This window comes from Lotus japonicus, chromosome 2 (assembly GCF_012489685.1).
Source record: "Lotus japonicus ecotype B-129 chromosome 2, LjGifu_v1.2".
Lineage (NCBI taxonomy): Eukaryota > Viridiplantae > Streptophyta > Magnoliopsida > Fabales > Fabaceae > Lotus > Lotus japonicus.
In genome coordinates this window covers 86,464,411-86,492,290 of record NC_080042.1, presented here as the reverse complement: position 1 = coordinate 86,492,290, position 27,880 = coordinate 86,464,411, and the positions used below count along the sequence as shown (strand labels likewise).

The following is a 27,880-nucleotide window of genomic DNA, read 5'->3' as shown; positions in this document are numbered from 1 at the left end:
AAACACACATACATTATAGTTAATAGTAAATACATTATAGTGTCATTTTTCAATTTAAACAATTTAATTTAAATTATTTATTGATAACATTATTTTATCAATAATCAAGTTTAATTTTCGTTATTTTTCCCTGATGCAAAATTCAAGTCAATTTTTATGTTTATGAATATTATTATTCAATTTAGGTTGTTAAATTACTTTTGACAATACAATTTTTCACTTTTTTATTTTATTATTTAATATATTAATTACAAAGAAATTGCTTCCTTTATTTTAATGCAAAAGTAGGAAGATTTTACAGCTTAATATATTTAATTAAAATTTAATGATAATTAAATTAAAAAATAAATTACTATGGCTAATATATTTGTTAAAAAATATTTTTTTATCTAATTAAATATTTTATTAAATGATTATATTAATGCGTAGTTTTTGTATATTAGAGTGTCTTGTTTCATTTTTTTTCCGCTCTTTTTTAAAGAACTAAAGTGTTATATTTCAGGAGTCTTTTGTCATGTTCTATTCTAACTTATACAACAAACATGTAAATTTAGTTGGTAGTTGAATAAATAATTGATCTAAAAAATTTATTGATCAATTTTTAGTTTAGTTTAATGTATATAATACAAATAATTTTTTTTATGTTTTTTGGTGTATTTATAACAAAATTTCAATTGAGTTATACATTTTTGTAGGTAGTTGAATAGCTAATGACTTAGAAAAATTGATTCATTTTTTATATTTTAATTTGATTTTTTTACTACAAAGGAAAATGTTAATACAAAGGTTAATTAAAAGTAACTTTTACATTTTAGTAGGTAGTGTAAAAAATAATAATAAGTTTTATTTGTTATTTTTTTAAAATTCCTCAACTTATGATGGATAATTATTATAAAATTATTTTTAATTTTAATATATAACAAATTATAAAGTCTTAAAATTAAAAAGAAGTATAAAAATTACTATTAACTATCTAATTTTTTTTTAGGAAGCAGAAATAAAATTTAATATTTTTGTTAATGTAAAGTTAGTCAATTTCAGTTAAATTTCCCTCATGTAGTAATTAATAATTAAAATTAAAATAATATTAATATTTAATTTAAAATATGAGAAATTGAAAAGTTTAACAATTACTAATTAATAATTACTAATAAGTGGATGTATATTGGAAGTTGAATAGAAATTTCTTTAACTTTCTTTATTGCATTTAATACTTTTAGCTCAAGTGAGCTTTACATATATATATATAGATTAGTTTAAATCTTTTAGTTATATAAAAATAATAAAATAAATTATACATATAAATAATATTGTAGATTAATATTAATTACAAAATTACTATGTGTTTAACTAATGTTAACAATCAAAAGTTATGCATATTTTAAAAAATAAGCAATTTTTTATGAATGATTAGTGCTAATATGTATTATAAATTAAAATAATAATAATTTTTTAACATGATATTTTTTTAAAATTATATATACATACACGCCCGCACACATACACATATATATACACATATAAAAAATAGAAGAAAAAAAGTAAATTTGTCCCTCAAAATTTAGGTAGTGTGACTTAATCTCACACGTTTAAAAATGTCTATTTAGCTCTTAAAACTTATAAAATATGCACAATAATCATTCCATTCACATTTTTGTTAATTTCCCATGTTAATTCCTAAACTACCCTACCACTCATGGCCATCTCCCATTCTTCCCTCTTTATTTAATTTAGTGTTTTAAAAGTCAATTATCAAAATAATATAAGAAGGACTACTTTTTTTAACCCATTTTTACTATTTACACACCTATTTGTTGTAAAATATTAAAACAAAAAAGAAGGTGTTAGAGCCCAATAGTTCCCTGGAAAAAAGCCCATTATACTGATAGAACATTCATAGATCCAAGCCCAATATCTTTCGAGTTCTCGCGTCGTGGACAGACATTGCAATTTGCAACTGCAACAATGGAGGAGAAGAGCGACGTGGATCCTCCTCCTTCTTCTTCCTTCAAGCTTCTGGCGTCGTTTCCTTCTGGTCTCTCTCCCTCACAGGTTCTTTCAACTTCGTGAAATCTGCACCTGCTTCACCATTATACCTAGCCAATTCATTTCTCGCTTTTGAAGGTTTCTGTGAATCTCACCGACGCTTACGATCGAATCCCCCACCCTGATCTCACCTTGGAAAATTCCATCTCTGAGGTCAATCGCATTCGCTTAACATTGTATTGATAATGTATACATGTATTGGCATTATTGCTAGCTAAGCTTGTTAGATGTTTCCGTTTTGCAGATATGGGTGCAGAGGAGTCTCAAAAATCAATCGCTCTTCAATGGGAAGAAGTTCAGGGTATGTTCTGCCTTATATATTGATCAAACATTCTTTCTTGAAGTGCTCCTGAGAATTTTACACTAAGTAATGATCATACATGCAGTGGTATTAAGAGTTTAGTAATAGAAAATTAGGTTGCTGAATTGTTGAGGGGTTAATGCCATACTATATAGGTATCTTTCTTTATTAACATGTGTTTTCTTAGGTCCCCTATAGGATTAGCTTGGTTTCGTATAAGTGTTTATTCATAAGTTTACTTGAGAAACTTATTGAAATCAGCTCAAAATAACTAATAGATTATAGGTATAAGTTCTTATTAATAACTAATAAGCTAATTTGAGAAACTTATAAAAATAAGCATATGAGAGCTTATGTGTAGGTTATAAGCTATTTCACACGCTTAACGAAACAGTTTGATTATATGCTTATGCTATAAGATAGGCTCAAATAAGCTCTTCCAAGCGCATCCAAATTCTAGCTGCTTTACCGTGACCTATAAATGCTTGGGTGATTAGTGATCACTAATTTGTGTTTGGCATATTTTGATGATTTGGTTTTTATTATACTGTTATGGTATGGATCATATGAACAATGGAGGTTTATTGATACATAATACTAAATGCATGTATCATATGGCCCTTGGATCATTGCATGTTTATTATACATAAACATAATACTAATGCAGTGACATCCAATTTCTCTTCTCTCCTTTTTTTTGTATGCAATAGCACGTTTCTGTGCATTATGGTAGCAAGATTGAAATTTAAGGACCTGACTATATACTATTCCATGGACTATCTCTAACACTTTCTTTTTTTGGTTTCAAATAACACAGTATGGAGGGTGTTCTTTGCTCACTGGAGGTGCATCTGACCATGCACCACATCTTTGCCTCCACCTTGGTTTGACAGATTATAGGTCTCTTCTCAATACCCTTCTTGTAAATTTACATTCTTATTTAGCATGGCTTGGGATAATGATAGAATGACAATAACTATATAGTCTCGAAAGATATTATAATTTCATTTTTCATATGGAAACTTTGGTGATCCTACCCTGTATCCATTTTAACGTTCACTCATGACTTCCAATGCACATTCGTCAATGATACGTAAATAGGAATTAAGAACTAATATGGAGTAAATCAGTTGGAAACTTTTGTATTTCTGAATTAAATCTCAACATTATGGCAGCCTTTGGTTGAAAAGATTTTGTGCATGATATATTACAATATAATTTTAACTTTTAAGTAAATAACCATCTAGTAGTTATTAGTATTTCGTCGCGAATGTCATCTTTAGTGTCTGAAAGTCCGAAACCAATGGAGGATCTCTTCAATGCTATCCTTAAGCATAGTTTAATCTTATTGCTACTTGTTCCTTGTAGTTTCGCTTATCAGTACTACATTTCCCCAATTTATTAATTATTGGTTAAACTTTCTTATAGGACTTTTGTGGGGACAAATTTAAGTCCTTTGTGGGAAAGATTCCTGATTCCATCAGAAGGTAAATAGTTACATTAACTCCTACTACTATTGTGGTTTTCCTGTGATCTAATGCAGTTAGAAACTGAACTAAGGCTTTAGGGCAATACAGAAACTCACTTCCAAAGAATTTGTATGATATTGATATCGAATAAAAATTATCACGAAATGAACAAGTGGATGGAGGTTGAGTTAACAAGAATCTAGAGGCAGCATTAGGGCTTCTATTTTGTGATGTCCTGCTTACAGTAGAATTTTGCCCTTTATGTCTGGAGATATGATTGTCTCCCGCTCCTCTCGGTTCCTGAAGTAGAGGAGGAGGTATCACTAGATCTTGAAACCATTAGGCTGTTGGGTATTCATTGATGGTCTCAGTGTCTAGTTGAGCATCTCATAAATCTTTCACCGTATCTCTGTCCATTTCTGTAGCCATTCCATACATCTATCACCGTATTTCTCCCCATTGGTCATAAACTCATACTGCTTCTAAAAATGTTTAATCACTATAGAAAATATGATCTTCTTCCAATCCATAGCCATTTAAGTTCATCTGTGTCCTTTGTGTCTTGTTTGAACTTGATTGTGTATTGGTGTTCCATTTGGTCGTCAGAAAATTACTAGAAAAGTGAAAAAGATGGAAAGTGGCATATTCCCCCCCCCCAATTGTCATGTTGATGTATGCTTGTTTAAACTTTAAACATGTTGACTTTGTTCAAGGCTTAGATTATTAATTACTTGATTGATCTGATCTCTTTCAGTATAAGTAATTGAACAATAGCAGATGAACCGATGAAATCATAAGGACTAAAATAGCAAAGTTTTTATGTCCCCCCTCCCTCCATGTCCTTCTTCCTCTCTTTTCATGTGAATTTTTATTCATTGATCTGTCTTAATCTTTCGGCCATAACATTTCGTTCTCAGATGATTCCGTTATTTGTCAGCATACCTCCAGTCCACTAGGAAATGGTGCAGTGGTGGAGACAATTGACAAGAAGATACTAGTATTACAACGAAGTAATAATGTTGGTGAATTTCCTGGATATTTTGTTTTCCCAGGAGGCCATCCTGAGGTATTCAATGGTGCAAGGAAGTCCTGAATCTTTTTGTTGCTGCTATCTAGTAGTGCAGTTGTAGATTTATTTCCTTTTATTGATATGAAATGGGCTGTTGGTTTTGAAATTACTTTGACTTGTTTTTTGGGTGGGTGATGTATTTGTTTTCGTGATATCTTCTTCTTTTTGCCCTAGTCTTTTGTCTTCTATTTTATTATCACTAATTAAGAGCTCATTATTTTTATATTTATGTGTATCCTGACTTAAAATTGTTATGTAGACTCTGCTATTCGCTGAATTCGTTTTTCGTGATTGACAGCCTCAAGAAGTTGGTATAGCATCCCATCAACATGTCAAGGAGTTAATGGAGTCTATTAACATTAAGGTTTCACAGGAGATGTTTGACAGCATAGTTCGTGAAGTAGTTGAAGAAATTGGAGTTCCAGCTTCCTCCCTTGTAAGTTTGGTTCCTACTTTGATATGACTATGAGTGAACACAAAATATACATGGTTTGTACCATTATAAGTGAGGAAACTCAGAGCCAAGTAGCAGTGGTAGCTTTGGTGACATTGTCATTTATAAGTTATACACCTGTTATTTAAATGGATTCATTGCTGATAAATTTTGTTTGGGTTTCTAATCTCTTGTCACTTTTGATTTCTAAATTGAGGGGTTACATGGTTTCTAAGACTGAGTGTCTAACTTTGATCTCTTGTCATGCAGAGCAACCCTGTTTTCATTGGTATATCTCGCAGGGATTTGAATGTGAGGCCAGCTTCATTTTTCTTTATCAAATGCAGTCTTGATTCAAATGAAGTTCAGCAGTTTTATTCTAGTGCACAAGATGGCTATGAATCTACTCAACTATATGCTGTTCCAATGGTAAACCTGAAGCTTGTTTTTATGATGTTTCCCCAAGTCCATTCATGATAATAATCTGATAATTTTTATGATTTTGATGTTTCTATTTAAGGTGAAAAATATGCCTATATACCACTATGTAGGTGTAAACGCTGTATGTTTTGTCCCTCTTGGTCACGGTGTGATCGATTGGGGCTCATAAATTTGTTATTTCAAGGCTTAAAAGCTTGTTTATCGTTTCTAAAACTTTTAATCAATCATTTGAATGCCTATATTTTCATCCCCCAACCTTTGGCCTTGAAACAGTTACTCATTGGTTTTGTAATTTTCAGGTTGAATTAGAAAAAATGGCTTCTAGGATGCCTGGATGTCATCGAGGTGGATTTGCTCTTTATAAATTGATGGTTGACACCATGAAGATCACTTGATGGAAGTTTGTAGCACTAACAGTTGTTAAGCATGGTATTGTACTAAAATAGATTATACTAATGTTTGTGTTCAATTCATGCCCAGATAAAATAAACAAGCCAATATAGTGGTGTATTTATGTTATGTCGAAAATATTGAACACCTCCCTTCATTTCTCATTAATTTTCGAGACATTTATGCGATACTTGATTTATTGTATTTTGGACCTAATATCAACTTGTAAATGGTATACGTATTTGTGTATAGATACAACAAATTCAATTAAGAGCCTCGTTGGAGCCAAGAGCCAGATATCCAGGTGAGAGTGAGACTAAAACACTTTTTTTTTTCCCATATTACCGAAAGAAAGAAAAAAGTAAAACACATACACAAATAGTCCCAACCCAATGAAGCTCCTCAAAACCTTTCGCGCCATGCTCCGACACGGCATGCCGCCGCCGAACGTCATGATCCGCGGCTTCGCCGGCGCTGTGAACTTGCAACCAGAATCGAAGGAGGTGGGGACAGCGTTTGGGTTGTTGAAATCAATGACTGAGAAGAGTGTGGTGCCAAATTTGGTTTCGTTCAATGCGGTTGTTCAGGGTTTATGCGAGGAAGGTAGGATTGAAGAGGCTCAGAAGGTGGTCGAGGAGATGAATCGGAAGGGTTTAGCCCCTGATGAGAACACTTACATGTCTCTGTTTGAGCTGCTCTGCGACAAGAGGAAGGTAGATAAGGCTCGCAAGGTTTTGAGTGAAATGATTGATACTGGGTTTTCACCCTCGGTTGCTACATACAAAAACCTTATTCATTGGTCGAAGGTTGAGGAGGCTGTGGGGATTTTGAGGGACATGCATGAGAGGGGTTTGTCCCCTGATGTTGTTACTTATAACACACTTATTTCCAAGTTTTGCACACTCAAGGAGCCGGAGCTGGAGAAAGCGCTTGAAATGAAGGCGGAGATGGTTCATAAGGGCATCTTGCCTGATGCTGACACATATTATCTGCTTATACGTTCCCTGTGCCTGCAGCAAAGACTGTCTGAAGCTTTTGATCTCTTCCGAGAGATGCTGCGCGCGGGTGTGTCGCCAGAAAAGAAGACTTATGCTGGTTTAATGAATGCTTATCGTCTTGAAGGTCAATTCAGTAAGGCTTTTCAGTTGCAAGATGAAATGATACACAAGGGGTTTTTGCCTGGGATTTCACCGACTCATGTTACATACAACACCATTATTCATGGCCTTTGCTTATTGGACCGGGCTGAGGAGGCTCTGGGGATTTTGAGGGGCATGCCTAAGATTGGGTTGTCCCCTGATGCTGTAAGTTATTGCACTGTTATATCCGGGTTTTGTCGAATCCGGGAGCCGGGGAAGGCTTATAAGTTGAAGGTGGAGATGGATAAAAAGAGGATCTCGTGGCTGGGGCTATGGGGGCTGTATGAAGACACACACAAATCAGTTATGCAAGGCCTGTCGGATGAGGATACTTTTTCGAATTTGATGAGTGATTATTTAGCTGAAGGTAACTTGGAAAAGGCTTATAATTTGGAACGTGAAATTAACGACTTTGCTTATTTGCCAGTTGATGTTCACTATAGTGTGTTTTTGAATGGACTTAATAAGAAAGCTAGGATAACAGAAGCTAAGGAGCATCTTTTGTGGTTTATTTCTCATGTGTGTTTGCGTATGCCGACTTTTATAATATATGATACTTTGATAGAGAACTGCTGTAATAATGAATTTAAGAGTGTGGTAGGTCTTGTCAAAGGTTTCGGAATGAGGGGTTTAGTAAATAAAGCAGCCAGAGCTCATGACACAATGCTTGAGGGGAATTATAAGCCAGATGGAGCGGTTTATAATTTATTAATATTTGATCATTGTAGATGTAGTAATGTTCATAAGGCGTATGATATGTACATGGATATGGCGCATTATGGTTTTGATCCTCATATGTTCTCTGTACTTGCTCTTATCGAGGCTCTATATTGTGTTAGAAGGTACAATAGGATGAGTTGGGTAATTCAAAACACATTGAGGACCTGTAATCTCAATGATTCCGAGCTACTTCAAGTACTTAATGAAATTGACGTCAGGAAAGGTCAAACTGAGTATCTTCGGGTTGTGCTAGCTGAAATAGCTATAGATGGCCCGTTACTTGATGGTGGAAAGTGTTCATATGCTTCAGCAAGTACCTAATATCTTTGGTTTTGCTGGTTGAACTATGTTACCATAAACCTTGAGCTGACTCTTCCGGCTTTGTGGTTTTTAAGTCAAAAGGTATTTCTTTCTGTTCTGTTGCTAATTTACTTTCAGGTTGTTGGGAATCATGTTTTATGGTTTTATGAATTTCAATAATTTTGAATGAGGGTTGCTGAAATCAAGAAAGTATTATCTCACATGATCTGCCATTTATCATTATTCAACATGAATGATAAAATTTGAATCTGTTCTTCTAAACTCACGGGGGTCCCAAGCTCAGAGAGTAAATCACTAAGCTGTCCGGGATAGCGTTAGAGTGAAGCTGTTTTTCTCGAGTTCTTTCTGTCTTCTCGTAGACACTTTTCTTGTCTCTTGGGATGTTGGGGACTTGGGGGTTTTGCTAAAATTATGTGTCTTATTACATGTTAAATGCGATAATAATTGCTCTTTGGAGGTTACAGGTGGCTATTTACGGTTGGGAACGGTTATCCAACGGCTTCTCGGGCCAGGGTACTTCGAAGGATGGCTTTTAGGAGACGCCATGCATTTGGTCCCTTCTTTTCGACCGATTTGTCGCTATGCGAGAACTCAGGAGGGGCACAACCTTCCAAGCCCTTAAGCTTGTGCGCTTGATGGGCTTTAAGATAAGTTCTCCTTTTCAACAGGGTTGTTGCTATGCGGAAACTCGGGAGGGATCACACAACCCTCCAAAATCTTAAGTGTGTGCGCTTGATAAAATTGTTTGGAGAGTTGGTTGTGTGGGGATAATAGATTTACAGAAAAAATTTAGATAGTAGCCAAGGCTTTTCTTTCCTGTTTCCTCTCCTCAATTTTGATTTTTGGTTCTGGGTTGCTGCTGAATTCCTGACCGTTAAATTTTCTCTCTTTTTCTTAGTTTTGAATACTGAGATTTGGTTTATGCGAAGTTATTAGTTTAAGAAAAAAGATTATCCCAAATTGTATTGTTGACTAGCTCTTATCTGTCTCTGATAAAAGTTAAGTGGATAAAATGATTATTCTGTTTTATATTCAAGTTAAAATGATGGTACAAAAAACATTGCTGTTTGTAACTCTGCATGATGAATTTCCCCTCAGGGACATTCACCATTCTGCTGACCAGGAGTTCTCACTAGTGACACCCTTAAGGCTCATTTGACAGTGATCAAAGAGGCTGCAGAGAAAATCGAGGACGACACCTCCCAAGTTGCTCTCTAGTGGGGTCTGCAAGTCTGCAAGTAAGGCATAGTGTGCTGCCTAAGAGCACAAATGAGACCAGGATCAAGCAAAATTTTGATGTATTTGAGTAGTCTGTTCCTAAAAGCCTGATGGCCAAGTTCTCTGATGGAGAGATTGGATAGACGGTTATTTAACAGATAAGCCAGAATCTTGGGAGTTTGTTAGTTGTCCTTATTTTCAGTTAAGCTAAGCTAAAGAGATATTTTAATTTTCAATTTCAATTGATTGATTTCCCTTTCAATGTTAATGTTATTTTCCATGTTGTATTATACTGTGGCTGATTGGGAGAGTTTTTATTGTGTTATTGATTGATTTCCCTTTCAAGTTCTAGGAGACAGTGGCTGGTAGAGATATACCAGACTCACGGATTAACAAGGCTCATGGAAGTTCTAAGAAATATGCCATGCCAGGTTATTCTATAAATTGCTACTTAAAGCAGCTTGAACAATTACATTGGATTCCTCAGTTTAGTAGCCAAAATAAATTACACTGATTTGTTCAGATTGTTTTCCATAGAAACTTTGGAGTAGATTACATTGATTATGAGCTTGAATAATTACACTGAATTTTCCATACCTGAAAAAGATTGAAAACAAAATCAATTAACTATGACCTTTATAAAGTAACTTGAAAATATCATATTAAACTACCTTACTAAAGTAACTTGAAAAGCTCAATAAACTATCATGATTATAAAAAATCAACTTGAAAAAATGCAGGACCTTCTCTAAAGTAACTGATGCAGAAACTTCAGTAAAAATGAATCTGCATTCACATAGCCAAGGATGGATCCACATTGAGAGGAGGGGGAAGTGCCCCCACTTGATTCCTCTTTAATAAGAGAGAACCAAAATGCAATGCAATACATTTGCTGCCACATAAGAGAAAAACAAAAAAAACTTCCAAAGAGTAAACTATGGTTCCTTCTTGACTCAGGTGGATCCGGTTTTTCATTCCTCTTTACACGACTCCTTCATGCTGGAGAAATGACCAACCATCTAATTTAGTTTTTATCTTATTTTACAAAAAAATGTAAAAAAACTATTATTATGGGTTAAATATGTTTTTGGTTCCCCTAAAATAGTGTAGTATCGATTTTAGTTCCCTTTTAAAATTTTCATCTATTTTGGTCCTCTTAAAATAGTGAATTATTGACTTTTGTCTCTCCATCTTTATGGCAGTTTAAACCGTCACTAATACATTTTGTGACGATTTTTATGCATTAATGACCAAAATCAATAATTCGTTATTATAAGAGATCAAAATCACATAAATTTTAACGGGGAGCCAAAATCAATAATTTATAATATTAGAATGATAAAAACATATATATTTTTTGAAAGTGACCAACCATAATATTCAATCAAAGTGGGCATAGATGTCAAAACATCAGCGTTCCCAAGTGATCAGCAGATGGAGGAACCTCTTCTACCCAAACATTGGTAGCATAGTTCAAGACATTCCTCGCCTAAGAGTCTCCGATCAAATTACCAGAACGACGAACAAAAGATACTACAACAAAATCAAAAGCTAAAGCAACATAACGACAATCCCGCAAAACAAAATATAAATAAGAAACATCAACTGAACTCTTCCTTCACGACTCATAGCTGTAGGCAATCCATCTCTAAGCAAACTAAACAGAAGCCAAAGTCCACAACCAACGCCATAGCCCATCTCAAGCTTGTAGCATCCGCCAAAAAGGGAAAGAACCAACATCGGAAAAGACGTCGTTGCACCCATCACCTCACCCCGAGAGGAAATAGGACTCCGACAAAAAAGATGATCAAGATCCTCCGCATGAGCAGAACGTCTAACCACATTGTAAGTTTGTAACTACCCCAAGGTTGTGTCACTCACTCCTTAAATTAGTGGAAATCGCATCCTTACTAATAAGGCAAAAAAAATGCCAATCTTTTACATTGTGTTACCTCATTTTACTCAAAATATACCCTCCACTAAATTTTTTTCCTAGAGTTAACTCACCTCATATTTATGATTGGATGATAATAAAATTCATCCGATTGACGACAAATCCAACCCGAATTTTTATCATTGAATCAGATTAGGTTGGATGGTTTCATTGGATTGACCCGGCCATGTGCACCCTACATAAGAGCATGTTGTTGACTCGTCCTAACCCAATGAAGCTCCTCCGTCTTTCAACCTGTCTCCGAAACCGCTTGTCGCCGCCGAACGTCATCATCCGCGGCTTCACCGCCGTTGGGAACTTACAGTCAGAATCAAAGAAGGTGGGGGGCGCGTTTGAGTTGTTGAAAGCAGGGACCGAGAAGGGTGTGGAGTCAAATTCAGTTTCGGGAAGGAGGATCAGAGAGGCTGAGCAGGTGGTTGATGAGACAACAACTTACAACGCTCTTGTTCTTGCATATTGCTGTGATGAGAGGGTTGATGAGGCTATGGGGATTTTAAGGTGCATGACTGAGAGGGGTTTGAAGCCAAATTTGATTTCCTTCAATGCAGTTGTTCAGGGTTTATGCGGGAAAGGGAGGATGGAAGAGGCTGAGGAGGTGGTTGAAGAGATGAATCAAAAGGATTTGGCCCCTGATGAGAGGACTTACACGTCTCTCATTCATTTGTTCTGCGACAAGGGGCACCCTGGTAAGGCTCGCAAGGTTTTGAGTGAAATGATTGATAGTGGGTTTTCGCCTTCGGTTGCTACATACAACAGGCTTATTCGTCGGTTGAGGCTTGAGGATGCTGTGGGGGTTTTTAGGGGCATGACTGAGAGGGATTTGTCCCCTGATGTTGTTACTTATAACACTCTTATTTCTAAGTTTTGCAAACTCAAGGAGCCCGACCTGGAGAAGGCGTTTGAAATGAAGGCGGAGATGGTTCACAAGGGCATCTTGCCCGATGCTGACACATATGAGCCGCTTATACGTACCCTGTGCCTGCAGCAAAGACTGTCGGAAGCTTATGATCTCTTCAGAGAGATGCTGCGCTGGGGTGTGTCCCCAAATAACGAAACTTATACTGGTTTGATGAATGCTTATCGTATCGAAGGTCAGTTCAGTAAGGCTTTTCATTTGCAAGATGAAATGACACACAAGGGTTTTTTGCCTGGTTTTGTTACTGGGTTTTCGCCGTCTCATGTTACATACAACGCCATTATTTATGGCCTTTGCTTATTGGGCCGGGCTGAGGAGGCTCTGGGGGTTTTGAGGGGCATGCCTGAGATCGGGTTGTCCCCTGATGCTGTTAGTTATTGCACTGTTATATTAGGGTTTTGCCGAATCCGGGAGCCAGGGAAGGCGTATGAGTTGAAGGTGGAGGTAGATGAAAATATGATCTCGTGGCTGGGGATCTGGGGGCTGTTTGAAGACACACGAAAATCACTTATGCAAGGCCTGTCGAATGAGGATACCTTTTCTAGTTTGATGAATGATTATTTAGCTCAAGGTAACTTGGAAAAGGCTTTTGACCTGAAATTTGAAATGTCACACTATGGTTATTTGCCAGAGTATGTTTACTATAGTATATTTGTGAATGGACTTAATAAGAAAGCTAGGACAAGGGAAGCTAAGGAACATCTTTTGTTTTTGATTTCTCATTGGCATTTGCTGTATTTTATAATATATGATTCTCTGATAGAGAACTGCAGTAATAATGAATTTAAGAGTGTGGTAGGGCTTGTCAAAGGTTTCGGAATGAGGGGTTTAGTGAATGAAGCCGCCAGAGCTCGTGTCACAATGTTTGAGGGGAATTATAAGCCAGATGGAGCCGTTTATAATTTATTAATATTTGAACATTCTAGATGTCGTAATGTTCATAAGGCGTATGATATGTACATGGAGATGGTGCATTATGGTTTTGCTCCTCATATGTTCTCTGTACGTGCTCTTATTTGGGCTCTATATCATGGTGGAAGGTACAATAAGATGATTTGGGTAATTCAAAACACATTGAGGAGCTGTAATCTCAATGATTCCGAGCTACTTAAAGTACTTAATGAAATTGACGTCAAGGAAGGTGAAACTGGGGCTCTTGAGGTTGTGCTAGCTGAAATAGCCATGGATGGGCTGTTACTTGATGGTGGAAAGTGTTCATATGCTTCAGCAAGAACCTAATATATTTGGTTTTTCTTATTTCTCTTGATATATATATTTGCTCTGCATTATTTCTTGAGGCCTGACCATATAATTGTGCAAATATGATATAACAACTATAATGCTCGAGATGCTATAAAAGCTTCATTAATGCTAGAGATACTTCAAGCCTGCATGTTTTTTGATATTTTATATGTAATCTGGTTCTGTTCCCCCATTTCTTATATTCTGTTCTGAAAATGGAGAAGAAATGTTGGATTTAGTTTTCTATTTGGTGAAAAATGTTTAGGCATACTGGTTCTGAAGTAGAAGTGCTTCAGTTCAGTTTGAAAGGGTTTGACTTAGCTAATTCTTTTCTATTTCCTTATACATAACATTTTTGGTCAATTTCATTATGATGTTAAGTTTGATGTTGTACATGCTTTGTGTTTTTGGCATATGTGACCTTTTCCCAGGCAGAAGCTTTACAAGCCCTGCACTTATGTTATCGAAAGGTGATGAATACTAATCATATTTCTATAACACTGGTTGGGTAAGTTCTCTCAATAATGGTGTGAACTCATGATTTAACCCTCACAATGCTTTGGTTCAAAAGTTGCGTTTGCTTAAACAGTTTAATTAAGCGCATACTGTGATGAATACTAATCATATTTCTATAACACTGTTATGGTTTGGATCAGATGACCAATGGAGGTTTATTAATACATAATAGTAATACTATATGTATGCATCATATAGCCCTTGGATCATTGCGCATGTTTATTATCCATAATACTAATGCAGTGACATTCAATTTCTCCTCTCTCCTTTTTTGTTTTAATCCTCTCTTTTTTCTGCAATAGCATGTTTCTGTGCATAGCAAGTTTCCATATTATGACTTTTTTCGGGGACAAATTTAAGTCCCTTTATGGGAAAGATTCCTGATTCCATCAAAAGGTAAATAATTATATTAACTCCAACTATTGTGGTTTTCCTGTGATCTAATACTGTTAGAAACTGAAATTAGGCCTTAGGGAAATACAGAAACTCACTTCCAAACTGCATTTGTACGATATTGATGTTGAATAATAAATTATCATGAAGCGAACAAGTGAATGGAGGTTGTGGTGACTATAATCTAGAGGCAGCATGAGGTATGGAGGTTGTGATTCCCTGCTTACAGTGGAATTTTACCCTTATGTCTGGAGATATGATTGTCTCCCCTCCTCTCTGTTCCTGAAGCAGAGGATGTATCACTAGATCTTGAGACCATTAGGCTGTTGGGTATTCATTGATGGTCTTAGTATCTAGTTGAGCATATCATAAATCTATCACCCTATCTCTGTCCAATTCTGGAGCCATTGATTCCATAAATCTATCACCCTATCTCTCCCTATTGGTCATAAACTCATAGTGCTTACACAAATATTTAATCACTGTAGAAACTATTATCTTCTTCCAATCCTATAACCATTTAATTTCATCTGCCTCCTTGGTGCCTTGTTTGAATTTGACTGGGTATTGGTGTTCCATTTGGTCATCAGAAAATTAATAGAAAAGTGAAAAGGATGGAAAGTCATGGCATATTACCCCCCCCCCCCCCCCTCTCAATTATCATGTGATTACAAGATGTATGCTTTGTTTAAACTTTAAACATGTTGACTTCGTTTAAGGCTTAGATTATTGATTATTTGCCTGATCTGATCTCTTTATGTTCCCCCTCCCTCCATGTCCTTCTTCCACTCTTTTCACGTGAATTGTTATTAACTGATATGTCTTAATCGTTCGGCCATATTTTTCTTTCTCAGATGAATCCGTTAGTTGAGCATATCAGGGGAACCGAGCGGTGGACGCGTTAGCTACTTTATCTTTTTCTTTGGGTGACTTTGTTTGGATTGAGGAGATTCCTCAACAGTTATTTGGCATTGTCCAATCTGATGTAATGGCATTTAGGCCTCTCGTTTCTTCTTAATTGAATGGAGTTGGTTTCAAAATTTTTTTTTAACTGTGCTTGGATTTAAAATTTAAAATTTGTAAAGGGAGAGGGATAATTTGAAATTTTGGATAAACAAATGGCATAGATGATTGGCCTTCCGTTTGACATGATTTTTCAACGACCGAGTCAGCTGGTTAAACCTGTGATTCATTAGCCTAATGCTATGATCAAGTTGATGACATAGTTGTGTTTAATAAAAAGTCATGCACCATTAGTTATCATTCGAAACTTCTAAAACCTCTTCATATGGAGCCGAATTAATATAGGTACACGACATCATCAAATTTTACTTTGCTTCTACCTCTTTCTTTTCCTTTTTGCATCCACAATTTTTTTTTTCATTCTCTTCCTCATAAAAAACATATAGATTTTTTTTCCCTTCCTCCTTCTCCCAATCCATTTACATATATCATCTCATAAATCACTTTGGCCACCATAATTATATCATCTCAAATGGATTGTATATTGAAGACATTTAAACAAGCTCATGATTTGAGGCATTATCCATATCTTCACCACTAGCAATAATGGAGCCCAAATCCTCAATTTCTAAACCACTCCTTGCTTTAAAATTTCAAAAGAGTATTAATTGGGCTTGTAACTTGATCGGTTGTTTTGGTTTTTGGGCTAATTGGGCTTATTAACTTTGAGCTTAACTTGACAACGATTTAGGGTTACGAATAGAAGAGGGAACCAATTGTGATTGTTTCAGTTCAGATCATGCTGAGAGCCGCTCCTTTCACTCTCCGCCACCTTCGGACACCGTCGCTTGGCGGCGTCCGTCGTCTCTGTTCCTCCCAAGGCGGCGGCGCAAGCCCCAATTGTAATTGCGCCTGTTGCTCCAGATCGAAAAAAATGCTGAGTACCGCTGCTTTCACTCTCCGCCGCCACATTCCGACGCCATCGCTTGGCGGCGTCCGTGGTCTCTGTTCCTCCTCCTCCAAAGGCGGCGCTAGCCCCAATTCCGATTCAGTTGGCAATTTCTATTATTCTGAAACGGAAGCCAGAGAACTGTTTGAAATCTGGTGCAAGAAATACGGCAAAACATACCCTTCAGAAGAGGACAAACTCTTCAGGTTCGGTCGCTTTAGGGGAACTCTTGAATTTTCCCTCCGCGAAAACCAGAAGATTGATAACCCAGAACATCGCAAATTTGGCACCTATAGTAATGCTGATCAAACTGCCAAGGAATTTCTGAGTCGCTGTGGTGGGTGGTGATGAAGGTGTTTACCTTACCTGTATATGCCTCAATCATCATGGGAGTTTGAGTTTGTTAGCTGTTGTTTTATTATTTTCAGTTAAGCTAAGAGATGTTCTAATTTTCAATTTCTAGGTGTGATTGATTTCCCTTTCAATTTCAATGCTATCTAGTTAAAGAAATGTGAAGAATTCTTCTAGTTAGTAGCTTAGCTAGTTTTAATTACTTGTTTATTTAGTGGAAGCATGTGCAAGTTAAATGAACTTTGTTAGTAGTAGTACTAGTAGTTACTCAAACTCAGAAACACACACATATCATCAAGCCAGTATCAAATACATCCACCTCTGCAATCAGTGCCTCCTGCACCTAATGTAAAACATCATGCTCCTAATTGAAGCATTGCTCACATCGCATCCATCCTTTGAATTCACACACACACACATCCTACCACACAGGCACACACTATCCCAATCTTGGTATCATTAGCATTTTCCTTATGCCGGATAGGAAATATATTAAAAGAATTAATGGGTTGTAAATTTGTTTATACAAACATCCAATTATTTGCTCTCGGCGCGCCACTGTCTCGGAGAGTTGCCGGAGGAGTTGCTAGCATTAAATTTGTAAATTTTTTTATTGAGTTTCCTAGATTACCCATCAACTTCTCTCTCCAAATTAATTTCTTTTTAAAATTACATTATCTCTTTCATATTAAATATGAGGGTAAGTTTGTAAAAAATTATTAAATGCAACATTGGTATTATAAAGTGACTTATATTTTGGGACTAAAAAAACTTTCAAAAAGTGACTTATATATGGGGACGGAGGGAGTAATGTCCTTCAAGCGCCGACGGTGGTGGATTCCATTTGGGAACAAGATGCAATTCTAGACGTAAGAGCATGGCTTCAGCGGGATTGGCAATTGACACTCAATCATCTGTCAAGGGAACAAAACAAAACTGCGGATTTTCTTGCGAGGAAGGTGTGGGAGGGGACGCAACACCAAATATGGGGACAACCGCCATATGTTGTTTATGAGTTGTTATATTTAGACGCTTTGGTGTAGTTTGTTAGCTTGTTTAATTTTTCTCTTGTAACAAAAAAAAGACTAAGATTCAAAGGATTCCAAGTAAAATTAAGTTTCAAAATTGAAGAAAAGAAACAACAATCTTTAATTAAAATAGAACTTGAATTGAAATTCAATTTTTCATAGGGAAACATGTACTAAATATTTATTTTATTCATGAAGTTTGTTAAGAAAATTAATGAAATAACTAATTGTGTTTTGAAGTGAAACTACATGTGTAGGAGGGAGACACTTTACATAGATATTCTGAGAGAAAACATTCATTTCATATATAATATATATAAATTGGCGCTAAAAAATGATATTCATAAGTGTTGGTTTTTTTTTGATAAGCAAATTTATATTTAACTCAAGCACAAGGGTGCTAGAACCCAAATACAAAGAGAGAAAAGGAAAAAACAAAGAAAAGAACAAGAACTAAAAAGAAAAAGGAAGACACCAGATTACACCAACAACCAAGTCCCCAAGCCCAAAATTATGAACCAAACGGAAATCCCACCACCAACAAACTGCCCAAGAAAATTCAGGAACACGTACACCACTGGCTGGAACAACAGAAGGCCCGTAGCACACCGCAACACTAAATTACAAAGCTGAGAAACAATCCAAGGGACAGCTCTTCCATTCAAAGAGTGAGTTCTGGAATCCCATCAATTTCGACTTTAACCAGTGCCAGGAACGAACTTGAATTAAATCAAGGATAACACTCCCAGATACAGCTCCATTATTAAAAACGATCTCATTCCGAAGTAGCCATACCTATAGGGACCAAACTGTGGCCATCCAAAAAAAAAACTAGACTTTCCATACATTATAATCTTTACATTTTGTAGGGGTTAGATTCAATTTTGCAAAATGGTTCAAACATCAAACCCTCCTCCTCCTCCTCATCACCAAGCATTGGTCATAAAATCAGCAATATACTCAAGGCTTGCTGTGCTCACCCTAATCACCATTTGTCGAACTCTACTTTCCCCTTACGACACCTCTTCCCCCTTAAACCCTCCTTGCCTCTCCTCCACCACCACCTCCAACCACCCTCTTCCTCCTCAATCTCGCATCGAAAACTCCGTCGTCTGGGACTCCATCTACTTCCTCCGCATTGCTCAGTGCGGCTACGAGTACGAGCAGACCTACGCTTTCTTACCCCTCCTTCCCCTCTCCATTTCCTTCTTCTCTCGCACCGTTTTCGCTCCCCTCATCCCCTTCTTTGGCCAAAGAGCCGTTCTCGCTCTCTCTGCTTATGTAATCAACAATCTCGCTTTCGTCCTCGCCGCGCTTTTCCTTTACAGGTGAATCAATCCTTCAAAAATGGAAGTTTTGTTTAGGTTTCATTGATTTCAGCACATATTCAATAATACTACTGTATTGTATGATGATTGTTGATTGTTGGTTTGGTTGTAACTTGTGCAGACTTTCCATAACTATCTTGAAGGATCCTGAAGTAGCATTACGCGCTACGATTTTGTTCTGCTTCAATCCGGCGTCTATTTTTTATTCATCAATGTAATGTTCTCTCATCCTTGTTTTGTGTTTTATATCTTGGCTTAACTGCATTTTCGGTCTCATAGTTTAGTAGCTTCAATTTACTTTATTTTTTGGCAATTTTGGTCTCATTTCATGAATTTGGTGCCCTACTTTATTTTTCAAATTTTTTGCCCTAGTTTAGTGATTTTCTAGTTTTTAGTGCCTCTACTTCATTACATATTGGGTGGAGAGCTAGTGATGAGACTACATTTGCACAATTAAGAAAATAGAGACACTACAACAATTGTCGAATGGGATCAAAATTGTGAAGGCAAAAGTAGGTGGATCAAAATTGCTGAATCACTAGGCCAGGGTGACCAAAATGCAATTAAGCCTTTTATTTGAAAAAGCTTGGTGATTTTATAGTTTTAGTGTCTCTACTAAATTGGTGGAATCTATAAACTTGGGAACTAAAATTGCGAAAAGAAAAGTAGGTGGATGATCAAAATTGTTGAATCACTAGACCAGGTGGCCAAAAATGCAGTTAAGCTTTATATTTATACATGTTCCTTCGTGAGTTGGATATTTGATCAAATTAAATGTAGCTCATTTTTCATTTGCAATGCCAGATACTCAGAGAGTCTGTATGCTCTTCTTTCTTTTGAAGGATTGTACTACTTTGTATCTGGTGGAAATAATAAAGCCGTTCTTCTTCTGGCTCTCTCTGGTTGTGCAAGGTCTAATGGGGTTCTTAATGCGGGATATCTCTGTTTTCAGACCATGCATCGGGCTTATCATGCCATATTTCAGAAAAAGCGTGTTGCTGTAAGGGCCTTACTTCTTTCTACTTTCCTCCATGATGGTATATGTGGTTGTAGTGTTTTCCTTTGAGAAATAATTTTGGAAGCATAGGTGGGAGTTGTCATTTGCACTCAATCATTTTTTCAAAATGAATGTTTGTTTCTAATGAAATCCGCTGTGTTTCCATGTAATAGGTCATAGAGCAGAAAGTAAAAGTAACTGGAACTAATAAAATTTCCCTATTAATTTAGGTCTTAACTATGTGCAAAAGAAACATTTGTGGACTGAATCATAGGCATAGCTGATGTAGTTAGGGTAGATGTTCTGCGAATCATTTTCATGTCAACTGGAATTCTTGATCGATTCTTCTGTCATTTCGGCAGTTGGCATTGCAGATTGTTACTGTTGGTGCTTTACGTAGTGCATGCATTTTTGCTCCATTCATAGCTTTCCAGGCGTATGGCTATTACAATATGTGTGTCGGACATTCTCCTGATGAAATAAGGCCTTGGTGCAAGGCTAGGGTACCGCTACTTTACAATTACATTCAAAGTCGTTATTGGTATGTCCATATTTAAGTTAGTGTTGTTCATTTATTTTGCTCAAGTTATGCTATTGGCTGAACTATGATACTCTAGCCTGTGCAAACTATCATGCTGTATTCTCTTTGTAGTTTAAGTTTTAATTTTAATATATATTATGATATTCCAGTGAAGTTTGTTAATTTCTGATTGTCCAGGAATGTGGGTTTCTTGAGATATTTTCAGCTGAAACAGTTGCCTAACTTTCTTCTTGCTTCCCCAATGCTATCTCTGGCACTTTGCTCAATTGTCCATTTTGCTAAGTCTAGGCCTCAGATCTTTTTCTCACTGGGTTTCCAAACTACTATTAATGAGAAGAGCTGTGGAGTTGTATTTTTGTCAGATGATCTCTCAAGGTCCAAAGTAGCTGGAATTGTGGAGAAATCCTCTTTAGAAGGTAGGTAAGATTCTCAAACAGATAATTGTGTTTTGCAATTATTGTGTACTTGGAAGTACATTTACCTGTGAGGAATGGTGATAATCAATTAACTGACATTTAAATCACAATTAAGTTCGATTTGATAGTTTCTATGTTGGGGTTATTTCTGATTTTTTCACATCTGTGTCTCAGTCATTTGTGTTGTTTGTCTTGTTATTCCTGTTTGGTGATGGGTGTATACTGTATAGTCTCAAGCTATGCTTAATTCCTTAATCTATTGGTCTGTATAGCATATAAAAATGTATAATCTTGTGCGTTTGGACACATAATAGGTTAATATCATTGCAACCATGACACTACTCACTCCTGTAACAGAACACTTCAATCTTAGGAGGAGAAAGAATGTGATTAAAGGGGATGTTGCTAATGTTCCCACAGAATCTGAGCCAGCAGCCGCGCCAGGTTACTTGTCGGCATCTGTTCTCCCATTTGTGTTACACTTGGGATTCATGGCAGCCACTGCTTTTCTTGTCATACACGTTCAGGTTAGTCTACTGTTGACTTCTGCTTCTGTTTATCGCATTAAGAAAACTGAAAATGAGCTTGGTCTTTCATATCTTTTTGTAGCTTTAGAATGGCTGAATGTTACTTATTACTGATGAGAGTTTTCGGTAATCGACATTTAACAGGTGGCCACCCGTTTCTTGTCTTCCAGTCCTCCTCTTTATTGGTTTGCTTCATATGTAATGACATACCCTGCAAAATGCTTTAGATGGGGGTACATGATATGGGCATACTCTGCGGCATATATTTTTCTTGGCAGTTTGCTCTTTTCAAACTTCTATCCTTTTACATGATGAGGAATAGATAGATAGCTGGACAGATACTCGATAGATAGATGGTGCTACTTGGAAATTGTAGGTCATTTTATTTCATGCAATATACATGGGAATAGCAGCCATAAAGTGTTGCTGTTGAGTTTCAGATCTGTGCTGGTTGCTTTGCCCATTTGGTGGTTCATGTTATATACACGTTAGGTCAGCGTGTAGTCTGTAATTGTTTTAAGTGTCTTTGAATACTTGTTGAGTGCAAACTTTCATCCCAAATTCTTTGAAGAACTTCTTTTACCTTTTATCTGTGTTAATATTTATTTCCATTGGAGCCAACTACAGATGTTTTTTCAAAAAAAAACTACAGATGTCAATTTTTTTTTAACTTTTCCTCCATTTTACTTTATGTTAAGTTGGAGTTCATCATCCCACTATTTCAACGAATTTATTCCATATATTATTTATGCACATGCTTCACATAATTTAAACGCAGCTTACATGAACTGCATTCTGTTCTGTGACGAAAAATATACTCAGACTTCAGTCACTTCACGATATACAACTGCAGAAATAAAACAAGTGAAAAGGTGCAGTTCAACAACTTAACTCTCCAACCAACGACGGGTCATGGGCTTGTTATGTTGAACGCATCCCCAATGGAGCTGTGACCTACCAATTTATTGATAAAATCATCTGGATGGTGAACCATGTGATTAATGGCATCATATATTGTATATGGCTTCAAGAAAGTACTTCTCTTTGTAAAGCCTCATCAAGTTTCAGTTTATTGTTAGGTGTTATATGTTTAGCATACAACTGGGATAAATAATCCACTATAATGTTAATGAATGATTTTGAATCAAAATCAAAATCATTGCATGTGCATGTGCATGTGATAGGTAACTCAGGATTTAACATTGTAACCAACAAATTATCATGAGGAAAGCTTGTATAAATTTGCGATATAACCAACAAAAATATTAGGTGATTTTTCTGTTGTTTTCCTCAAGAACTTTCTCCTCTTTGTTGTTTTCCCTAATTCCCTTCACCTTAATAGAAGATTGAGAGAACTGTCCATAGATATCATGAGCACCTCCTTATGTTTACTAGGTAATCTCTCATATTAGAAATTAGGAGGCCTATACTCAACCACAAAAGCTAGCTCAAGAGTTGAGGTTTGCACTACCCTTATAAAGCTTATCTTGGCTCTATCTCTAGCCAATGTGGGACTTCTAACATCTCATAACAATGAGTGGGGATTTTGGAAGAATATAATGGAAGGTTTTCAGACTTTGCAAGGATTTCTGCTGAGAACTGAAACCCCACAGAGATATCTCTGTACTTAGCAACCCTGAATCAAGTGAAAATAGAAGGTTATTAGCTAATAGAATAGGCCTATCCCCTCTATTAACAGGATCCAAATTTGTATAAGCATGTCTTTGTTCCAAATCCAATTGATCCATTTGAGATTAACCATGTTCTGGCTCTGGTTCATCACTTGTTGTGTTCCATCTGGTGGATGATGTCACAGCACCATCTTCCAAGATGGTTGCTTCTACTTCTAGTTCTTGTTGCTAGAATGAATTTTTATGCATTGGTTTCAGCTACCAAACAGATAAGCTACAAAAACCTCACATCTTGCAAGATCTATTTCTGGTAAAAGAAGTGGAGAGTGATTATTTAGTGGACACGCTTTTTCATCTATACGCATAAGAACTCAGAAATCAGCAAAGGTCTTCTAATCCATCTGCAGAAAGCTCAGGTTCTGGCTGCTTATCAAAGCAACAAAATGATGGAACAACATGCTTTAGCTTTCACCTACAGGTGGTTTATACTGTACAATCATCCCATCAGTTTCATCTTGTTTTGCTGATACCTCCTCACTTGATTTTCTTATGATTCCGGGAGAATATTTTAAATGTACTTTGATATGCATATATAGAAAACAAACATTACGGAATCAAGAATGTTAACTAAAGAAGGTTCAACCCCAAAATGTTGTCATTTTTCAGAAAACTTGACATATTAGAAGCAACCATATAGTTATCAAAATCAGAGCTAGTGATTCAATATTGTAAATTAAAGGTATATAGTGTAATTTGGATATGGTTGAACATAAACAAATCTATCCATGATTATTTCAGAGATGGAGTTCTAGAAGAAACACTAAGTAAATAACATACTTATAAAATCTAGCAAATAACTACCATTTGAAATTTTGAATATGTAAACGAAACCAAACAGCTCAATGGATCAAGGATTGTTAATGATAGTTCAAGGATTGTTAATGATAGTTGCACAAATAAAAACATACATATCACCATTTGACATATCAAAATCCAATTCCAAAATCAATAATCAGTAGAAAGAATTCAAAAGAAAAATCCCCTATATTCTGTATGCTTCCCTTTTATCTTAGACCATACACCCATTGTTCCTGCACCAGATAAAAAATTGTTTGTTTCACCCTTAACAATCTGCAAATCTCTAATCAATATATATTAGAAAAGAATAAGAGTTAGAAGAGCAAATTAGTGATGTGTTAATTCCTGGTGCATCTACAAGCCTTTTTTCCAACGTGTCATTCCAATAGCACACTTCCTCATTGAATGCCACGTGTCATTCATTTTTTTAAAAATAAATAATGTTTAAGTAAAATTAGTTAAAGAAAAAGTCAATCCCGTTTTGAATGGGGTCAAATTTTGAGAAAATCAGTTTTTTTTAAATGATTATATTAAATATTTAATGTGATTAATGTATTAAATGAGAGTCAAATCAAAACCATGATTATGTTACATATTTAATTTTACAGAAAAAAGTGATTATGTTAAATATGAGAATAAATCAAATCCAACGTAATCATGCTCGATTTATAAGAGATTCAGGTCAAGGAAAAAAGCAAAAAGATATTTAATGGGGAAATATTTTATATCTTCTTTTATTTTAACCTCTAAATTTCCTTAAAAAATAGTCATTTTAACCAAAACAAAGTTTGTGATAAGTGATTTAAATTTAAATTAAAATCATATCACATTAATTTTCCCTTATTTTAACCTCTAAATTTAGGATTTGATATATGAAATACAATCGACAAATTTCCTGTGCAACGCATTAGTAAAAAACACTAGTAAAAATTGTTTGATAAAAACTATTCGTGGTTGGGGGATTTGGGTATTATAGTCATTTCAATAAATATGTTTCTCAGATCATATCCGTTGAATTTTTGTGTTCTATTGTTTTCAAAGTGCATTACTGAGGAAATTGCAAACTGCATTTTTGGGGAAATTGCTGCTTGAACTTGCAATATTTTGAATTGAATTAGGGAAGTCAGGTATAGTTTTTTAGGAAATATGGTGTTCTATTGTTTTCAAACTGCATTACTGAGGAAATTGCTATAGTCATATGTGCTTGAACAATTGTCCTTTTGAACTTATAATATGTTTGAATTAACACTAGGAAATGAGGTATAGTTTTTGAGGAAATTTTGTGTTGAACTTATAACATGTTTGAATTGAATTAAAGAAATGAGGTATAGTTTTTGAGGAAATTTGATGTTCTATTGTTTTCAAACTGCATTTTTGAGTAAATTGCTATAGTCATATATGCTTGAACAATTGTCTTTTTGAACTTATAATATGTTTGAATTAACACTAGGAAATGAGATATAGTTTTTGAGGAAATTTTGTGTTCTATTGTTTTCAAACTGCATTATTGAGGAAATTGCGAACTGCATTTTCGGGGAAATTGCTATAGTCATATGTGCTTGAATTTACATTATGTTTGAATTGAATTAGGGAAATGAGGTATAGTTTTTTAGGAAATTTTGTGTTCTATTGTTTTCAAAGTGCATTACTGAGAAAATTGCAAACTGCATTTTTGGGGAAATTGCTGCTTGAACTTGCAATATGTTTGAATTGAATTAGGGAAATCAGGTATAGTTTTTGAGGAAATATGGTGTTCTATTGTTTTCAAACTGCATTACTGAGGAAATTGCTATAGTTATATGTGCTTGAACAATTGTCTTTTTGAACTTATAATATGTTTGAATTAACACTAGGAAATGAGGTATAGTTTTTGAGGAAATTTTGTGTTCTATTGTTTTCAAAGTGCATTACTGAGGAAATTGCAAACTGCATTTTTGGGGAAATTGCTGCTTGAACTTGCAATATGTTTGAATTGAATAAGGGAAATCAGCTATAGTTTTTGAGGAAATATGGTGTTCTATTGTTTTCAAACTGCATTACTAAGGAAATTGTTATAGTCATCTGTGCTTGAACAATTGTCCTTTTGAATTTATAATATGTTTGAATTAACACTAGGAAATAAGGTATAGTTTTTTAGGAAATTTTGTGTTGAACTTATAACATGTTTGAATTGAATTAGGGAAATAAGGTATAGTTTTTGAGGAAATTTGATGTTCTATTGTTTTCAAACTGCATTTTTGAGTAAATTGCTATAATCATCTGTGCTTGAACAATTGTCTTTTTGAACTTATAATATGTTTGAATTAACACTAGGAAATGAGGTATAGTTTTTGAGGAAATTTTGTGTTCTACTGTTTTCAAACTGCATTATTGAGGAAATTGCGAACTGCATTTTCAGGGAAATTGCTATAGTCATCTGTGCTTGAACTTACAATATGTTTGAATTGAATTAGGGAAATGAGGTATAGTTTTTGAGGAAATTTTGTGTTTATTGTTTTCAAAGTGCATTTTTGAGGAAATTGCAAACTGCATTTTTGGGGAAATTGATGTTTGAACTTGCAATATGTTTGAATTGAATTAGGGAAATCATGTATAGTTTTTTAGGAAATATTGTGTTCTATTGTTTTCAAACTGCATTACTGAGGAAATTGCTATAGTTATATTTGCTTGAACAATTGTCCTTTTGAACTTATAATATGTTTGAATTAACACTAGGACTCCAAATCATTAAGATTCCCCTCAATATGTATCATCTTCCTTTCCTTTCATTGTGATCGATTGATTTGAAAGAGAATCAACAAACTAAAATCCTTTCATCCCCTCCAGAAAAAACCCAGGAAACTAAAATTTATTCTGAAATCAACCTTGCTAGCTCCTCTGTCTGATCTTCTCCTCTGACACCACCTTTCCTCCTATTTCATTCACCCAACTTTAACAAACTCGTCTTATTTAAGCAATTTCCTTTCACCCCAAATCTAGAAATTCTAGGGTTCTTAATTTTTTCTCTGTGTGACACTTTTAATTTTTCCCCATTTGCATTCCATATCTTCTCTCTGATTTGATTTCACCCTCGTCCCCACACCATTTATTCTTTCCTCAATTTCGAATTAAAATAAAAAAGGTTACTTTTTTAATTTTTTTTTTGTGGGGGTGTTGAGTTTTCCTCAGAAAATTGATTCATTTGTATCGTGAAAAATGAGGTGGGAAAAGGCTTAGGTGAAGTGTTATTGCAGATTCTTGCCATTTATAGCATTAATAATGTGCTTGCATCCTGTATTGATTATTATCAAAAGCTCATGTTTTGAAACTGGGAAAACCCCTTTTCTTGTTTTGATTTGAAACAAAATTTGCTATGTTAGTAGGATTTGCAACAAAAATAGCTGATAAGTTCTATTATTCTAAAAGAGAAATTGTAGGATTTTGAATTCAACGATTTTCTGGGTTTATGAAGGAAAAGATGATGAAGATAGTGGAAGAAGAAGATGAAGTTGATGAACATTCATCGCAATTATGGTTTTCGATTGTTTTTAACAGAAAATGTTAATTTATTAACATAAGTGATGCAAGCACGCATCGAGGTTATAACAAAAGATGCAAGCACGCATCGAGGGAGCTGCTGCATTGCAATCATTGTCTGTGATATGGATGGCAATTTCATAGTTGGACGCTCTATATTGCTCACTGCAGGAGTTTTAAAAACTTACGGGCAAAATAAATTTCACT

General features: G+C 35.4%; 4 protein-coding genes across 4 annotated transcripts; all 4 read left to right on the top strand.

Moving 5' to 3' along the window:
* The first annotated feature begins 1,923 nt into the window (after nt 1-1,923).
* On the top strand, nt 1,924-6,353 carry LOC130740485 (nudix hydrolase 9). Its single transcript, XM_057593119.1, has 9 exons — nt 1,924-2,052; nt 2,125-2,199; nt 2,291-2,347; nt 3,165-3,247; nt 3,776-3,834; nt 4,734-4,882; nt 5,184-5,321; nt 5,589-5,747; nt 6,059-6,353. The coding sequence occupies exons 1-9, from the start codon at nt 1,966-1,968 to the stop codon at nt 6,152-6,154; spliced, it is 903 nt and encodes a 300-aa protein (XP_057449102.1). The 5' UTR covers nt 1,924-1,965; the 3' UTR covers nt 6,155-6,353.
* Nucleotides 6,354-6,395: 42 nt separating this feature from the next.
* On the top strand, nt 6,396-13,852 carry LOC130737175 (pentatricopeptide repeat-containing protein At4g31850, chloroplastic-like). The gene is made up of 2 exons (XM_057588937.1): nt 6,396-8,326; nt 11,638-13,852. Exons 1-2 carry the CDS (start codon nt 6,542-6,544, stop codon nt 13,654-13,656), a joined length of 3,804 nt encoding a protein of 1,267 aa, XP_057444920.1. The 5' UTR covers nt 6,396-6,541; the 3' UTR covers nt 13,657-13,852.
* A 2,435-nt stretch (nt 13,853-16,287) lies between these two features.
* LOC130740484 (uncharacterized) lies at nt 16,288-16,999 on the top strand. The gene has a single exon (XM_057593118.1). The coding sequence runs from the start codon at nt 16,331-16,333 to the stop codon at nt 16,826-16,828; it is 498 nt and encodes a 165-aa protein (XP_057449101.1). The 5' UTR covers nt 16,288-16,330; the 3' UTR covers nt 16,829-16,999.
* Nucleotides 17,000-18,292: 1,293 nt separating this feature from the next.
* On the top strand, nt 18,293-22,267 carry LOC130740483 (uncharacterized). Its single transcript, XM_057593117.1, has 7 exons — nt 18,293-19,187; nt 19,309-19,401; nt 19,992-20,187; nt 20,547-20,725; nt 20,903-21,141; nt 21,499-21,668; nt 21,813-22,267. Exons 1-7 carry the CDS (start codon nt 18,751-18,753, stop codon nt 21,978-21,980), a joined length of 1,482 nt encoding a protein of 493 aa, XP_057449100.1. The 5' UTR covers nt 18,293-18,750; the 3' UTR covers nt 21,981-22,267.
* Nucleotides 22,268-27,880: the final 5,613 nt, after the last annotated feature.